The sequence below is a fragment of the Eleginops maclovinus genome, chromosome 2 (assembly GCF_036324505.1).
Source record: "Eleginops maclovinus isolate JMC-PN-2008 ecotype Puerto Natales chromosome 2, JC_Emac_rtc_rv5, whole genome shotgun sequence".
Classification (NCBI taxonomy): Eukaryota; Metazoa; Chordata; class Actinopteri; order Perciformes; family Eleginopidae; genus Eleginops; species Eleginops maclovinus.
This window is the reverse complement of record NC_086350.1, coordinates 11096087-11114940: the sequence shown is the minus strand read 5'-3', so window position 1 is coordinate 11114940 and position 18854 is coordinate 11096087. Positions and strand designations below refer to the sequence as shown.

Below are 18854 nucleotides of genomic sequence, written 5' to 3'. Positions count from 1 at the left end.
CATGACACAAGACTCATACCCGCTTAACAGGTAAGCGCATAACAATAATAAGCAGGTTGTAGCTGTGAGGAACAGTAAAGCAGCGCTGCGTTTCCTACCGGAGGACTTTGGCAGGAGCACCAGGTCAGAGCGAACAGCACAGCACTGAGCGCCCAGGGAGCAGCTCTGCACACATACATGTCTCTCTGCTGGTGAAGAGAAAGGTGTAATGTATGTTAAGCATGTGTATCGGGCGTGTGTGTAACGAAATATCTGCAGCAGATAAACGTGTTTAGCTAGGACCGTGCTGTTAGCTAACTTTAGCTGACGTCGGTCGCTCTGGTCAAATTGTCCTGTGTGCCTCCTATGCAGCGCCCCACTGGTTTGAAGGACGTGTAGAAGTTGTGCTGTGGTACATCAGCTTATTTAAATATGTATGTACATTTAAAAGCGAGTCTGAGCTCTTTGTACAAGTAGCTTGTTAGCATGCAGCCCTGTCAAAAACACGAACAGCAGCAAAGGTGAATCATTCTCGTCTCAGCACAAGTCATGAGGGAGTTTTTGAGGAAGGTGCACGGTGTCGTTATAAAGCTCGCGCTGTTTCCGAGCACATTGGGCAGGACAGTCCCGCGGCCCGCAGCCTCAGAGGTGCTGACCTGCCACCTGCTTCAGCGCAAACTCCCGCCCTGGACCTCATACTGTGTCCGCTACAGCTCGGTACACAATGACCAGTTTGGACTGTCCAACTTTAACTTTAGAGTCCAGGGATCCAACTACCAGATACTGAGGACAGGCTGCTTCCCCTTCATAAAGTATCACTGCTCAAAAGCGCCTCATCAGAACCTGGACTATGAAGACAAGTTTTTCACCATATTGAAAGTTCTTAACCTAGGTCAGTAAAGATCTTTAATACTCGACCTTACTCACATAAAAAATACAGATAATATGTTGTTTTGAAACACTGCAAATAGTTTATAATCAGTGTGTTATTTCATTGCAGGCATCCCTTGTTTGGCCTATGGCATTGGCTGCTGGATGGTGGTGGGAGCTGCAGAAACAGTGCAAACAAGTGTTGGACCTGTCACAGTTTATTTCGCCTACAAAGAAGATGAAGGCGCACAGTACTAAACCATGAAAAAAATACTCATTCAAGTGTTTTAAGAGACTCTTTTCTGCCAAGCTGCTGTATTTACAACATTTCCCCTCAATGTTCTGCTGGACCTACGTACGACAAAAGTGCCTTCTTGTGTCACTCCTCCTGTTGTCTGACTGCACAGGTTCCTTTGTGTTTAATTATTTAATATTTAAAAGTTGCATAGGACGGGTCACTTAAGCATGTTATTACACTGACATACAATACTGACAGTGTTTGAACGGAAAGCTAACTTTCCATTAATGTTTAATGGAAAGTTTAGGATTTCTATACTTCTAGTCACAAGGATGTTGTAAATGCTGCATGAAAGTGTATTTTTGCAATTATTATTATTAAAGTATATAACATTACTTCAAATGTGATGGGTTTGGTATGCAACATGGCTTTTACACACTGCTATAAAGGTCAGCCAGCTTCCCTAGATGAATCCTTGTTTAAATTGAGACAATACCTTCAAGATTACAAGTATTAATAATTCACATAAGTGAGCCAGGTGGTGTTATTTATTTGACACAATGTCTTTTGCTTCATTTTGTGTGACAAACTTAAGAATTTAAATAACCCTGGCTCATTTATTTAAAGGTAAATTAGTGATCACTCTGCATGCAACAGATAGTCAATAGTGTTGGGGAAAAACTAGTGACAAGACAGGTCTGATAAAATAGGTTTTAATTACCAAAGTGTGGCCTTTGTACAGACACATCTACATGCCTTCCTTCGGGCCTTCCCTGGCCTTTGATTTCTGGTAATGTGCTTTGCTGACAGGGCACACTCCCCTCGGCTGCAAAGTCATGCTCCCTCTGAGAGGCAGGTTTACAAACTGCCATATTGATTTCCCCACTCCTCAGCATCTCCTACTAATAGCATTTATCAGCGACCTCAATTTTCTGGCCTTAACCTCTTCATTTTTAGCAACAATGAAACCGAACGATTAATTTCTTGTTGTACATGTAAATCAATGCACCTTTTCACCTTCTTTGCACTTGAAGGCCTACATGCTGTTTGTGATGTATCGGCTCTTCATGATTGTCCCACTTGGTAAAACTAACTTGTCCTGTGAATGGACATTGAACAGGTACTTTTAATTTAATATAAAATGTATCATTAATTGTTAATTGTTCCTTCCCTGTGGTTTTAAGATGCAAGTCTAATACTGTACATACTCGTACTGATACTAGCACTACTATCACATCTTTTATACCAAACGAAAAATTGTATTTATTTTGCTGAAACCATCACACTAATTACTAAATTAGATATTAAAGAGATATTTAGGGTCCCTTGATGTATAGTAATTTGCATGTTGATTTTATTCTGAACATCGTAACCTCTGTTGTGTAAGAGATGTCTAAACCTCATGCAGAATTCATGGGCCAAATCCTCTTTAAACAGCGTGATGACACCACACTATCTCTTAATCATACTAATTGCCTTGAACAAGGAACATTTAGACACACTTATAGAAATATGATCCGTAGTATCAGGCTGCACTTAAATCCCCCTCCTCTCATTTCGTATCTTTCATCAGAACTGAAAGTGTGCATGGGGAATGCTCAGGCAACCATGTCTTAATTACTCATTGACCCTTTGACCCAGGAGCTGTATTGATACCGCCGTACAGGCAGACACAATTGCACAGGGTTTGCTTCTGACTGCAGCTTTGTGTGCGGCTATTACAGGATGAAGTGAGTCGCTGAAATTTAAACTGTGGAGCATGTGAGTACATTGTATTCGTTTTCAGGGCTTCACCTTTGAGTCACTCTAAACTGCAGGAGGGCAGCCCTTCAGCTCCAGTACAGGCTTAGCGTTTCACATCGAAACTCAGTCACCACCAGAGCAGGTCTAAAGTATCTGCAGTGCAAATGAGATAATGTAAATTAACAAAATATATCAGCATTTGGTGCGAGATTAATGCCTTTTAATAGCCGAGGTAGTCTAGTCCCCTATTGAAGTGTCTAAATTAACCAACACATGTCTTTTGTGGTAATGAACTCAGAATGAATGCCTGTTTGGCAAGTTTAATTGCATGCTGATGCTGGTAATAAGTTTTGTCAAGGTGAAATCTTTAAATACTTGTACTGTTTAGAATTTAGGTAAGTAAAGCAAAACAAGTGCTGAAATAGAGTGTAGTGTTGCTGTAAATTGTTAATGTTCAACAGTGAAATTGCTAATCAACTTGCAGAGACTTGTAATTATCCTCTAATTAGCCAATAACTTCTCAGATTCTTTAGTGCAAAAATAAATTGCACAAAACATTTTCATCTGGAAATAGTTTATGCAGCCAATTCTTGAAATACATTATTTAGTAGGGGAGTCACAGCAGTTTGTTCTCTGTCATATAGATATATGGCTTGGCAGAAACAATTATTGTGTGAACAACCCCTGCAGCTAACACTGGCGAGGTTATCATTACTGCGCCTCTGGATCGGCCACCAGCACCGTCTCTCGCTTGCTCCACAAGCAGCAGGGTACCGGAGCCATCACTCAGATCACTTTGAGGATCACGCTTGGAATTACATCTCAATGCAGATGTGTCAGCCAACATTGTCACAATATTCACTGTGAAATGGCACTTTATAATTACAATATGACAAAGGAAACATAAACCTCATTTCAAATCTACTAGAAACATCTCCAGTTCTCGACATATGTATAGCTTTGAAATGGCAATATATAAAATGTTAAGTGAGACAGTTAACATTTTGTTTTATTTGCAGACTTTTCAGTTAATAATTGTTGACTTTTTGTCATTGACACTTGAACCACTACCTCACCTTGTTGAGGAGGGATAGCATACTGAAGCAGTTAAAAATCTATTATGGTGTATTTCTTTACCCAAGGGATGACAAGAGGCACCATAATTCTGTATCTTTACATCCCCTCTCTCTTATTTATCTTTATGACATGTTATATATATTGTGTGTGTGTGTGTGTATGTGTGTGTGTGTGTGTGTGTGTGTGTGTGTGTGTGTGTGTGTGTGTGTGTGTGTGTGTGTGTGTGTGTGTGTGTGTGTGTGTGTGTGTGTGTGTGTGTGTGTGTGTGTGTGTGTGTTGGGGGAAGGGTTGAAATGCTTCTCCTGCTGTGCCAATCGGTGTTGCCCAAGCTGCTGTCAGTGGGTGGCTGCAATGTCTGTCACTCATCTCTTCACCACCCCCAGCTGACATTAGGACTAAGTTGCAGTAAATAAAAAATCTGGACAATTTTACAAATGTTCCTTTATATTCTTCTCCACATTTAAAGCATGGTACACATGATGATTATGTATTCTGGGAGTGGATCCACATTTTTATAGTTTAATATGTCATTGTCATTGTTTTTACTGTGTTTAGTTGCTGCCCTTAAGCTTGTGCACTTAACTTTATGCCCAAATGGCATTTTTTTTCCTTCCAGTTCAAGTTGATTATTATTTTGTTTTTTCTTTCTTGTTGATGATGTGTCATCATGTTCACTTCATTCATACTCAATGCTTACTCTGTTGACATTAAGAGAATAATGGATTTTAATAGTTTTTCCATGACTTATCCGGAGAGTTAAATGAACTATTCATTTTTATTATATATTATGCAGTATTTAAAGTTTCAGCTCATTAAAAAACAGACGCCCTCCACATCCCCCAGGCTGTCTTTTACCCCCCACCAGCATGCAGTCAGGCTCCTCTAGCCACGGGCTCTGCATGATCTGTTTTTCCTAAGTCAAAATTGAAATATACAGAAATATTTATTTATTTGCTTATGCCTTTTTATTTCACCAAAGAACAGCCTAATGTCTTTGTAGCTTAAACAAGCGGCAGCAGTGGATCAGAAAAAGGGCACGATGCATGCTTCTGTTTGATTGATATAATTTGTCACATTGCATATATGTTTGATCATTTATTCAAGATATCTTATATAAAAAATACTGCATGTACTTCAATTTTGCCCCAGAACAGGCCCCTTGTGTTGTTTGAAATGCCGCTTCTTACTTGCACAATAAGCAGCAGCCTACACAGCAACTCGATGCCAGACTGGGGATTTACATTAAACACATTGATACTGATGCTGCATACAAACATAGAAATGGAATAAATCAATTTTCCCCTCAGAAATGCTTCACATACTTTTTTGATGCAGCGTGATCTCCAATCTTTCTGCAAATGAGCTGCAGTCCCTTGTAATGGTTTCTGCTCCTCGTGGGAGGCCGGTGTCTCAGAAAAGCTGCTGATTGAGGGAGAAATGTAATACAGGTGTAAAGCAGACTTGATAGGGGTCTTACACGAGGGTTATGCATTTTAACAGTGATATACATACTGTTACATATTTATCAGAGAATATGGAATCTGCTGGGTCGGCTGTTTCTGGCCCGCAGGGATTTGTACGTTTCTGCTAGAGTGTTGTTAATTCTGGCAGAGAGGGGTGGCTATTATGTTGAATTAATAGGAATTAAGGGTTTTAAATTGGTTAAGTAAGCACTTCATTAATCGTGAGTGGATTGCTGTGTGTGAGTGGTTTATAGGTGGTGTGAGCGACTAGTGCTTACTTAGATGAAATGGAGGGAGATCTGATTTAAAAAGCTGGTTGGGGCTTAGCAGATGAAGACAAGATCTCCCAATTAAACTGTGTAATGTTAACATGAAAAGATCAGTCGATTAACTGATTGGTCTATTGGACAGAAAAATGATTTGCAAGTATTTGAAGAGGTGCTAAATCATTTATCTTTTCACACATTTTTCTGGCAAATAAAAGTGAGAAAATGCTATAAGTTTTAGCTTCTGAAATGCAAAATTTGATGCTTGTCTTTGTTGAATATCTTAGTAAACTGAACCGTCTGTCAGACAAAACAAGATGTCATCCACGTTGATTGATAATAGAAGAAATAATGCAAAGGTTCATCGATAATGTACATTTCTGTTTGTAGCAGCCCTTATGTGATGTACTCTACACGCAATGGCAAGTGTACCTTGTATGTTACTATTTTCTAAAGATGCTTTTGTATTCATATAATTTATTTAAGCCAATGCGAGCGTAAAACTCTAGTACGGGTGCTTGGAAAGTCCTTTGCTGACTGCATATCAGTGCAACATGCTGATGGTGCATTGTGTACCAAGGCTACATTTCTCTACCTCAGGGTCTTTGCCATACTTATACCGTTTTCCAACTGCACAACACAGACTGAAAATGTATGGGTTTAATTGTATTAAAGGCTCCCGTTGCATGCTAAAACATCAACCAATATGTGATTCTTCTATAATGTAATTGTTCGCCCTCAGTCTGGACACGTCAGGAGAGGCTGTAAGTGAAGTTATGGCGTGGGTCAGCTGGAAGCGTCTGCCTCGCTTGATGTGGCTCCCCAGCTGAGGTGGACTAATTGAGGTGTGTTTTTATCTGGGCTTGCTAATGATGATGAGGGTGCTGGAGAAAGTAGACTGTCCCCTTAGGCTGAGGAATAGCATGACTTAGCCAACCTTCTGTACTTATTGTCCAACAAAGGGGGAATTCACTTAATGCAGTGCTTCAGAAAAGTGGATAATTGTGGCCACAATCAATAAAGTAACAGAGCGGAAAATGAACGGTGTGTGCAGTGTAGCAGTGTTGTGGGTATTTGATGGAAATCGAAAGGAAGGTTCTTGTTTTTTTGTTTGTTTCAGCCATGTCATCAAAACCAGAAGTCAATTCCAGGATATGCCCACAATATACATATGGATGCAGGTTAGGCTGCACATGTTTACTCTGTGTAGCTGTGACAACCAGCGTGTGTGTCTGTTTGATAGAGGGGGTAGGTTTGGTTGGATGAGCCACATTGTTCCTGTGCGGCATAGTGACATCGCTGGAGGGCAGAGAGGGATGCAACCTGAGAGGGGTGACAGTGATAAATAGCCCTTTTAATAACAGCTGCCCCACTTGGCCAGCTAGTCCCAGTCAGTGTCCTCTGTGTATTTATGCCTATGTTTATTTATGCATCCATAGCATGCAGGAAATCACCACCGCAGGGGTACAATCATTCTTTTTTTTTTGTGGAAGAGGGGGGATTGCATTGGTTTAACTTTGGAAATTGGGGGTAAGCTAGCTCATCTTAAACGGGGTAGATATTAATTTACCCTCGGGTTGATCTGTTGGTATGTCTGAGAGAGGAGTCTCACTCTGAAGTACAAAGAAAGATCAGATTATACTTTAATGTCACATTTTTGGATCTCAAGACGACATTGAGTATATAGATATGAGGACAGAAATTTGATTTATATATACAATAACGAATCCTGCATTTGTTTTCATCCCATTTCAGAGGAAAGATATAATAAAAAAGCATGTGTTTTCCCCTTAATAATCTGGATATGCTATTATTTTGTAGTAAAATGTCTCGTCTGATGCTCTATGCAGCCTTCAATCTGGATGGCTTTTACATTTTTAGTTCATTGTCGCTGTGTGACTGAAGTAAAAAACCTTTTGTCTGCTGAAATATGACCTCAGGCCCAGGACTGTGAATAGGGAGAGGGGAGGCTGTAGATCAGATGTGTCAAAGCTTCTTCCTCGAGGGCAAAGCCGACGCTGTTCTCACTCAAACCAGTTCCCTCCCTTTAATTGGTTCAATTAGTTAAGTATCCATATACATTATCGTCTATGCATTTTTCATGACTCCTCTCAACGCTCTGTTTGAACAGAACAACTTCCGGCTATGATTTGCCATTTGGATGAATGTCAAGGAGACTAAATGATTGCGCTAATTGAGTAATTAAAAGCAGATGTTGGAGCAAGACAGCATACACTTTAAACACTTTGCCCTCCAGAAAACCTACAGTGTTTTTGACACCCCTGTTATGTATGGTTATCCCAGAGGTGCCTCTGTAATAGTTACAGTTTCACCCTTGTGATTATTCAGTTGAAGTCTTTGCTATTGAACCAAAATGGTGTTTTTATGCTATTTTGACCATGGGAAATGGTCTGGAAAAGAAAAGCCCATCATGCAGCCTAATGGCCAGACTCAGTGGTGCACAGATTCAACACAAGCTCCAGACAAGCAAAGCACGGTATCTCCAGCCTCGCTCTATCACTCTTCCCCCCCGCTGTCCTCTGGCGGGACACGAGTGGCCCGTACGAGACTGTTTTGAAGGAGATGATGTTATGTTGTAGGTAATTAACATTGGAAATGTGCCAGTAATGAGAGTCAGCGTGCCATCAAATCGCAAAGGAACGGGGTGTATTTCCAAGATCTGACAGCTGTGGTGATTGGAGCATTGCTGGAAGGCTTTACAAAGTGCAGATCAATAAGTAACAATTTTCCTATTAAAGAAAAATTACTTGGACACTGCACTAAGATAGCTTGTGGCTATTTCACTTCACATCAGCTAAGGAGGAAAGGTCTCATGTTGAAGGATGGTTTGTATAATTTCGTCTTTACTGAGGTGTTATTTGCTTTTCCTTAATTTTCTCGTAGTCGGCAATAACTTGATTAAAAGTAGGTGGTGGGATTCTTGACACTTCCACCTCTGATTCTGTAGAGAAAGAAACTTGAACTTCGAATCCTTAAAAATAAATCATTCATTCAGTCATGTTCAGCTGAAGCCTGAACATGACTTATGTTGAATGAACTGTCCCATGTAGTGTTTTCCATTTTTACTAAAACATTCTCTCCTCAATTTTTGTAAAATCGCTACCAAAAAACGATTTCCTGCTTATTAAACGCAAAAATTGATCATTAGCAGATACAAAGAGGGAAAAAAAGGGTAATTTATCTATTATGTTTATAATTATTTGGTGACTCCGCACACTATTAAACATTATTCAGAATTTTAATATTATTATCACATATTTTAAAGAACCTCTGACAATGGACACTATCAGAGCATTTTCAGTTTAACCTTTGCCTTCTTCTCATGTTGGCAGTTCTACCTGTAAACTGATATCCCTTATGGAGAAGGTTATCATCGCCTTATTAAATGGCAGTTGCAGTCAGGACATTAAAAAGCCTTGGAGAGATTTGAGGACAAATCTTGTTTTAATAAATGTCTAGGCCACTAGCGTGGCTAATGAACTTAGTAATTACTCATCACTGGTTGGAAGAGTGTAGCCCGGGTGAGATGAAAGTAGTGGCTGCTGGGAGCCACAGGAACGGCACAACAGGCAACAATCAACACAGTGTCTGCACAACAATCAATCAAAGCTGTCAGCCCTAAACAGTCACAGTAATGTGCTGATGTTTCTCAGAAATGAGTACACCTTGTAAAATGTAGCTAAGATCACATTCCCAAACACCTTCGAGCACAATAGATTTAAACCAGTGAGATTTGTGTTGCGTGATTTATCACAGTGCTCTTTTTCATTGTTATTTTTATCTAAAGAACTTTTCCTATTAGCTCAAATTATTTATATTGAATTTGAACATTTCTTTACAGTTCTGTGACTTATGTGTTATAGCTCAGCAGCTTTTGTTTTGATTTGTTTTGCACTTTAATGTCTAGTCAGTCAAGTATAAGACTAGATGCATTTTGTTAGGAAAAGAAACAATGAAATAGACATCAAACATGCAGGAGAAATAAGAAATGTTTTAGTTCTCTTGCATTCACAACTGGTATATTTCTGTCTCTATCTCTTTATGTTTCTTGAACACACACACTTGAATATTTAAATATGAATAGTCAAACATTTAAATATGATCTGTGGTGTTTTACTGAACATGTGTTGAACCACAGTGATATTTAAATACGAGTCAGAGCAGTAATACTGGACTATTCACAGATGCTCTCTCCTGCAGAGCTCTAAATCATGTTTCCTAATTCCCAGAGCCACATCTCAATCATACTCCTTGCTAATTTGAGAGTCACCCTCATTTCATTTTAAACGATTCATTTTTGGCAAATTTGTAAATGGCCCCGATGTGTTCTACAATTTAGTCAATTACTGTTTCAGCCAGCAGGACTCCGGGGACCAGGAACATACATCGCCTGGAGGTATCATCTCAATAATTGTTTCAGAAAAGTTGGGAATGGATTGCTAATGCTCTGTTCCACTTATTGAAATGTCAATTGGAGCCAAGACCCTTTTACTTATTTTCTCACTCTTTCTCAGTATGACTGCCGAACCTTCCCTCCTCATGTCTGAGTCGTAACCAATGCTAAAAGGATCAAACTGAGCTCTATTTTTCACAACACTTAATCCTAAACAGTATTTATTCTTGTGAAGATTGTTCTCACAGACTTTATTGACTGAAAACTCAACTCAGTAGTAGTGGTTAATACTAGCTTCTTTTTTTTCCCCGTTTATCCATGACTTGCATTTTTCCTGTGTTTTGAAAATAAAACTGTAGCTTTCTTAATTCTGAAATTAATTATTAATTAGATGGATAAAATTAAGAGATGATAATAAACCAAATGAGGTCTTAATGGGCTCTAATTAAGAGAATCCTTCTTTATGAAACCAAACGGTGTGACCCAGAGACCCCAATTAATGAAGTTATTATTATCTGCTTCCCTGTGTTTGGCTGATCGGTGTCTGGTTGAGTTGAAGTTAAAATATGTTACAAAACCCTTTGGAAATGTGCCTCTGTTTGTTTTCGCCACAAGGTCCCTCACCCATCCTCTGAGCCAATTAACCTGTGATGAGCCTGTTGGTGCAACGCTGATTAATTAGAGCAGGGAAGGGGATCTGCACATGAGGCTGTGGGGAAGCCCTTAGGTGAGCACAACATAGTATTTAGCCGTTATCTGTTGCCTTTGTTCCCTCATGTGTGCACTGAGACACGAGGACCAACACAGTGACTTGTCATCCACACAGTGTGATGCAGGTCATGCTCTGAAACATCAGTCAGAAGGGCAGCTTTAAACATACCTTCCTGCAGTGTATATTAAATATAGATAGATAGATCCTTTATTCATCCGAAGTTGGGAGATTGTTTTGTCACAGTAGCATTTTGACGGCCAATAAACAAGAATTACAAATTCTCTTAAAAATAGAATAAAATACAAATAAAGAACATCTAATCAGACACTATAAAATATAAAGAATAGATTAGAATTCCGTTGTAATTTTTTATTTGATGGTTAAACATTTGTGGAATGTATTTTTATGAAAGAACAAAATGCCAATACAAATATTAGTCAAAAACAGAATAGATTAGAATACTCTCTAATATATAAATCTAATTAAGGGTGAGAAATTAAAAAAACGTGGCTATTCATACATGTAAAATAAATAGTCAAAACACAATACAAATATAATAAAATAAAATGGTAAAAAGACGGGAAAAAAATAAACACAACGGGAGTTGCTGCACCAAGCTGCCACCTAGCATGGCACCGTCTTAGAATACAACACATTATAATAGAGAATAAAGGTGTGTGTGTGTGTGTGTGTGTGTGTGTGTGTGTGTGTGTGTGTGTGTGTGTGTGTGTGTGTGTGTGTGTGTGTGTGTGTGTGTGTGTGTGTGTGTGTGTGTGTGTGTGTGTGTGTGTGTGGTGGGTCAGCGGCACGTGTCTGTTCTGATTACTGGATGGTTAATTCTGTACTTCTGTGCGTAACACCTTCAGCTCTATTCTATAATTAACTTTTGCCTGCGCCCATCAGGCTCCATTCCACACTTGATGCGTCCACAGTGACTGTTATATGCAAGCAGCTTGCCATTCAGTATGTATTAAGCTGTCAGAGTGGGCTGCTCTCCCAAGCCGCCTGTCTTCACTGAACAACCCAGCCTATTAACTCCTATTGACTGTGACACACATGTCCCTCCAAAATGAGCGGTTCCGTATTGATTTTTCCTGAGAGCTGCTCACTTCCCCCTTTCATGCCGCCAAGGGTGAGATCTTTATCCTGACTGATTGTATATGTTCATCGTATCAGAGGAGTGTTGCGCATTTTAGACCCATGAACCCTCCTCTGCTCCCCCCAACCCGCCCCCTCCTCCTGTGTATCAGGGCTACTTGTACCCGGCCAAGTCTCAATGAGACAATTAAAAGGCCCGGAGTCCCCTGTGTCCCCTACAACACTGCGGTCAAATGGAGCTGCAGACCTTCCTACAGCTCACGACATAAGACATGACAGCCAGCTCCTCTCCCCCCACTAACACACTGCCTCCCAATCAATGAACCTGAATAGAAGGGTGCCATATCCTTCAGTGACGCCCGCTCTAACTGCTCCAGCCAAAATGAACTCTGACAGGTCGTATCGACGTCATATCAAGCTCCTCCATGGAGAGAAAAATGATTATCTGCTGGTGAAATCAGTTATTGACATGCTGTGGAATAGCTTCCCTTTCCCGAGGGATATATTGGTACAGTTTATGGTGTATAAATATTTATCTAATATGTGTCTGAAATAGATTTGTCTAGTTGAGGTGTACAGTGCGTGTGTCTGCTCTGGTCTATGTTGGCCCTCTGAGGGCCATCAATACCTCACTCTCTCTCCCCAGCCACTCAACCATGACTCTGCCTTTCCCTCTCGTTGGATTCTGTTTTTACAGGCAGCATGAAATTGCTTCGGCTGTTGTGACTCTGTCTTGAAGTCAATAGTAAAACATGTTGTAATTACATTTTATTGCCTCTCACTCTAGAAAATCAAAATGGCTTTACTGCGGCCATCATATTGTAAATGCATGTAGACGCGCTACGTGTCTCACCATCAGTGGAGAAGTACTCAAGCCTTTTACATAAGTAAAACTAGATACTCCTTGAGGAAATGTTAGAGTAAATACATGTAAAAGTCCTGCATTGCATCGACTAAAAGCTCCAAGTGATGACCTTTACATTGGGAAATAATGCATTTACATTTGATCAGTGTTTCCAAACTTTCAGAAAGCATTCAAGATATTTCTTTTAAGGCATATTATAGGGTGGTGTTCGCAAAGTCCATAGGAACATTGCGTGGGAAACGGAGGGTCACTGGTTCAACTCAGTGCTACTGCATGCCAATGCAAAATGTACATTTCCCCTCTGTGGGACGTTTAAGGGTTCCTTTTTCTTTCTTCTTCAAACCAGAACTTGAGAAAATGCGCTTTGTCATTTTGATGGTTGGTACCTTACTATTAACAAGTTTCTTCCTTCCAATTGTTTAGTTATTTCATAATCTGGTGCAAATGTAGGCATACAGTTGCCATGTTTTCTTTGTGATTGTATTATCCTCATGAGTGAAAAGTACACTCACACCTGCCATTGCTTTGTCAAAGGCCAAGAGAGCGATTTCTATTTAGTTATAAAATTGCTCTTATTGAGACTAAAAACCCACCATAGACACTTTCTTTAATGATACTAGTCAAATATATAATCTCAAAACAGTTTTAAAGTATTATTTAGTTCCATACGGCTAGTATAGGACCCTTGTGCTGCCAGCTTTCATCAAAATTAGACTTAACATCTCTGACCTAACACATTTGTCACAATATGGTCCATCAGCTGCATCTCGCTGGTGTTATGGTTTTATTGTACGGCAAATGTTATATTGATCCTCCTTCTCACGCAGCAGCTGAACTTGAAGTGACCCGCTTTGCTGCTCGGATGTTTTGAGAGAAATGTCCCTGGCATACAGCTTGGCCTGTGCAAATTTCTTTTGTTAGTTACATCTCATTTCTGTGAGAGTTGATGTAGAGAACAATGCTTTACAAAGGAAAACTGCAAAGCAGATCATTCAGAGACGTACTTTCTGATTGCGATGTTGCAGGAAACACATGACAAGCAGTCTTATTGTATGATATTGATTTTTTTTAGACAGCCACAGTGACTTTTTCTCCTTATGATGCATGACTGTGGCCTTGTGAACATGACAGGCAGTCTCAGGTCAAATACCTCTGTCTCCCATCCTCCGCTGTGTCTCTATTACAGTCTGTTGGCTCTTCGGCTGACTTATTGACCAGCTCTCATGCTCGTTACTCAACAGAGGAGTAGTTTGCTGTGATTGATACCATGACTCCTTTAAGACCGCTTTTAGCCCCCCTTCCTCTCCTCTCCAAATCCTATCTGCTGTTTTAAAGCCATGAGTGGGTTTCATTAATGGTCTCTCCTGTTTATGACGCCATAATTAGAGTTGAGGAAAGGCACCTAACTACCACGGTTCCACCATACTGAGAAAGTCAATAACGCAAGCCCAACAACTTCTCACACAATTGAGCCCCGTGGAAAATCTATATGCTCTGCTGCTCTATGTCTTTATGGTGCTGTGTTAGAAAGAAGCCCTGTGATTTGTTAGTGTTTTGACTTCCACTTTTAACTAATCCCACAGAATTGATTATTAACACCAGCCATATCATTTAGCTCCCTGCAGCCTCCACAGAGCCGTGTGGGATGTATCCTCATGCAGCCGGTTGTGCGACATTGTGTTCAGTACGGCCGAGCCTCGTGGCCATTTAACTGCTTTGTAATTTGTTTTGTGCTTCACCTCATGTACATGCAGCGACTCCTGTAAAAACCCAAACAGGCTGACCGCTACGCCTGGGTTATTTGTGTGGAGCAGGTCATGGGGGATGTTACATTAGATTGCTTTCCCAGAAAATAATTCTGCCAGGTGGTCTATTGGGCTTTTCTCCGTGTATCTGTCAGGCAGGATCGCATGCAGTTACAGAGAAAGAGAACAGTTTGAATACACACAAATACAGCCTGTTTTTTTTTTTACTCACCCATCTGTCTTTTTAATTAAAACAACAAAAAACTGCTCAGGGAGCACTTGTGCTGGCTAAAGAATATGTAGTGTTGTAGGCTGCACCTTGGATGATGAAAGAAATATGTGGCTTTTATTTTACAAGCTCATTCAGCTGAACATTTTATCAGTGTTAACGTAAATTCAATCATTCAGGTACCACACTGATACTTAAAAATAATTTCCCAGTCTGGCACTTGTGTCAAGCTCTTGATGTATGTTCTTTGTTTCCTCTATCACAGGTTAGAGTGAGACAGCTTTTAGGGAAGTGGAGTTAAACAGAATAGTTTGCGTGGTCTTTAAATGCTCAGCAGATGGTGTTCACTTCCACTAAAGGCAAGTCAGGGTTTATTTATTTATAGCCCAATATTGCAAAGCATTGCTCAAAGGGCTCCACATAAAGTAGAGCAAAACGGTGGCTATGTAACCTAAAGTTTCTATTTAAAAGGGAAAATGTCAGAAGAGGTAAATTAAAGTAATATTTTGTTCTTGGCGCATTTGAGCGGGGACGTCAGTATTTGTAACATAGCTCCTTGTTTTCACCGGGGTCACTCCTGTCATCTGATGGCCGCTTTAGAAATCACCATGAATAGTTGATGTAAGAGCGTTCGCTGCAGCCCAGACTTCAATGTAAATAAGACGCAGGTGACTGGGACACCATTTCAAGGGTCAGGCTCACTACAGCTCCAGTTGACATTGTCTTGCTTTTTTGCACAATTCCTGTAGGCATTACAGAAACAAAACAGTAGCCCTGCATGAAGAAACTCTGACTAGGTACTGTGCAGCATTTATTTCCGTCTCAGGAGTGTTTAAACCGTTACTTAAACTGGACTTTTTGGATTTAATTTAAGGTCTGAGAGGAATGTCATTTGTTTTGAAGGTATTTGGTCATAAGCTCAAGGTATTATAGAACAAATTTAACGTTGACCCAAAAATGGGCTAGAGGAAAAGACAGGATGACTGAAATCAGAAGGGCCCTGTGGAGACTATGAATGTCTACACAAAATGTAATTCAAACCCATCCTGGGCAGGGCTTACTAAATCAAAAATAGCTTCTCATTAAAAATGCTAATAGAAAAAGTAACCACACAAGTTTTAGATTATAGGTAGCAGTCTTCACGTTGCAATATGAAAGCGGTGTTAATGAGGCCAGGAGAACATGTTGGGATGACAGCAGTCTAATGACTTCCGTGACAGTATACAGGCACTGCTGTAATCACAACCAAATGTCAGACAACATAAGGCACGGTGCATAATGGCTCCAGATTGATAACTCCTTCTTGCTTTAATTAAGAAATGCAATATTTGCTTAAAAGGTAAGCCTATTGATCGTAGTTTAAAGGAAGCCATCAAACTAAAAAGTGAAGAGAGGGCCCTGGAGTCATAAAAAACTGAACAGTTGTATGGGGAGGGTTGGCTTGGGGAAACAAAAGATCAATTGCTGTATCTTTCAGGAAAAGAAGGCAGGGTTATTTAAGCACTGTAGGCGTCAGGCTTTGGTTTATCAATTATGATAGTTACCATTCAGGTTCAGACACTTGCCATTAGTCAAAATACTCATTCAGGAAACTGTGAAGCATTTTTCGGAGCAACTGAATCCCCCAGAGAGAGGTGCGTCACTCACAGGAGATACCAGAAAGCGGTGCAGGTAGCAGGACAGTGGATAGTTATATATCATGAATAAACTAGGTCTCCGAGAGACCTCTGGCTGGCCTTCCAGGGAGATTAAATGTTATCTGCTTGAGGTCCAACATGTGCTTCTGTAAACATAAACCAAACTTAGCTCATATCAGTTCACCCTTGACTGGAAACCTAACCTCGGTGACTGAATGAACCAGTTTCATAATTAAATCATCAGTGCTTCGCTTTTACTGTGCCTGCAACCCTAACCACAGCAGGAGAGGGGTAAGAGGAGCGGGGCTCTGCCGGCCGATGATGACAGTCCAACCAGGAGCCGAGAGCCTCTGTGAATGGTTCGGCATGGCATGAGCTGGTGAGGCAACATCCACCCACCTAACACCCGCTTAGACCTTATCTGGATATCTGTGCTATCGCTCTCTTAGTTACTCCTATAATACCCTTACTTACCGCGCTCCTTTTAAACATTCTTCATTACCTTTGAGAATGAGGGTGCAAATATAGTTATTAACCAGCAGAAAACCTTTACATTATTAAACCTTTAAAGCCTTATATTGCCTTCAGATAAATCCCCAACCTCAAAAACACAGGGCTGTTCCTACAGCCATGTCTCCTCCATGCTGCTCTGAGGCCCAGTGCTTGTTGCACTGCATGTGTAATGACTGTGGAGCTATCAGAGCTTATCCTGTAGAACAGAGGGTATTAAGGGGGGTTGTTACAAAGGCCAGACTTTAATTTGACCTCTGCCTGCCCTCTTGTCGAGTGAGGTGGCTCGCAGGAGCGTGCCGGTGGTTTGGGCAGTTGGTGATGAATGACTGTATTTGGTGGGCAGATTGTTACAGTTCCACACTAATTGAGGGGTCAACACAAAGAGCAAATGTGGTAATTGAGTCACTTGACTGTGGATATAGAGCTTACTACTGCTCTTTTGACCCTGTAGCCTTCCCTGGACTCGACAGCAGAGTACTCTCTTTCCTCCTGTGTTTATCGTGCTATCCAAAAGACATAAGTATAGTTTTTTATTAGTTCTTCACAGGTCTTAAACCTAAAGCTTTAGATCTACAAGTGCTACATGATTTTTCATGAGAACCACTCTTTAAAATCAGTAATCGTTGTCCTTGAACCATTAACATTACTAGGACATAATGTTGGATATATAATGTATCCATTGCATAGACATACTGCAAGTTGGCCAGACTAGTTTCTGCAATATTTCTGGAAAGTTCTGTTTATACATCTTCTCTTATTTATGTTCTCTTTGGCACTGGGGACTGATCGCCCTGTTTAGTGTCTTGCTAAATAATTTATCAATCCAGTTTTCTTTTTGCTCTCTCACCTTATCTGTGTAAACAATAGATATATACTGTAAGTAGCACAGAAAAAGGGCTGCAACTTCATATTCATTTTATCATCAATGAATCTGACAATATTTTCCTCAAATAATTGATCATTGGTTTAATCTATAAAATGCTTTCAATGATTTCCGAAAACCAAAAGTAACATTTTCAAATCGGGAGAGACTTCCGAGTTCTGGTCCAGAATTTACTGGGGCAAATGGACTTCTGGATACAAACGTTTTTGAAGGACTACTTTTTGAACGCCAGGTGCATCAGAGCAAAAAATAATATAATTTCTTGATCGACAGTTGAAGTATGTTTAATCTATTCATTCTGTCACTTTTTGTGTCACCACAGAAGGGAGGTCTTGCACAAGTTCAGTCATTTTCAAGGTCCATAGAAAGGGAAAAAGTTTGAAGAGGTTGAAACTCTTAAAGTGTTAGATAAAGATGACCTTGAATAAGGTTCACAATATATTTTGAACATTATGTTCTTTGTAATACAAGTATTGCTGGTGGTTGAACTCTTTATGCTTTGTCCAACCAACAGTCTTAAAACCAAAGACATTCCATTTTTCACTAAAATTAAAGAAGACTATCCTTCAGTTTTTCCTGACAACGGTTTATCTAATTGACTTCACACTTTACGGATGTATTGCTGAGGACCGGAGAGAGTGCAGTGCTGAGTGTGACCTCTTGAGATCTGCAGGACTTATCTATGAGTAGTTTTAAATGTACAGACTGTAGTGTATTGAGAGCAGGTCACTATTAACTATTCCACTGCCATGCTGGGTAATGGTCGCTCTCCAGTGTTTCCTGCAACAGGGTTGGAAGTGATCACCTGCCATCTGCCAATATATTTTTTTAAATAGAGAAAATGTTTGTTGATTTAACTTCCTGTCAATCAAATGATATGTTTATTTCTACTCGACAGTGAAATAAATATTCAGTGCTGTAATTAAAGTCTACACACTGAGACTTCTTAAGCTGTCTTCCTCATGCCTTCCTCAGTCTATATGCCTCTTTCTGGTTGGTCAAATACTTCATGATAAAATAATAATAAAATAGTTCATTCAGAGGGTTACCAAACCATTTTACCTTCATCTGTTATATGGTATTTTGGCATAACCTGATGCACATGGTGTTATTCCTCCAAAT

General features: G+C 40.1%; 1 protein-coding gene across 1 annotated transcript; it reads left to right on the top strand.

Annotated features, from left to right (window-relative positions):
* Window positions 1-70: 70 nt before the first annotated feature.
* On the top strand, window positions 71-1482 carry c2h15orf61 (chromosome 2 C15orf61 homolog). The gene is made up of 2 exons (XM_063898753.1): window positions 71-871; window positions 980-1482. Exons 1-2 carry the CDS (start codon window positions 529-531, stop codon window positions 1105-1107), a joined length of 471 nt encoding a protein of 156 aa, XP_063754823.1. The 5' UTR covers window positions 71-528; the 3' UTR covers window positions 1108-1482.
* The last annotated feature ends 17372 nt before the right edge of the window (window positions 1483-18854 follow it).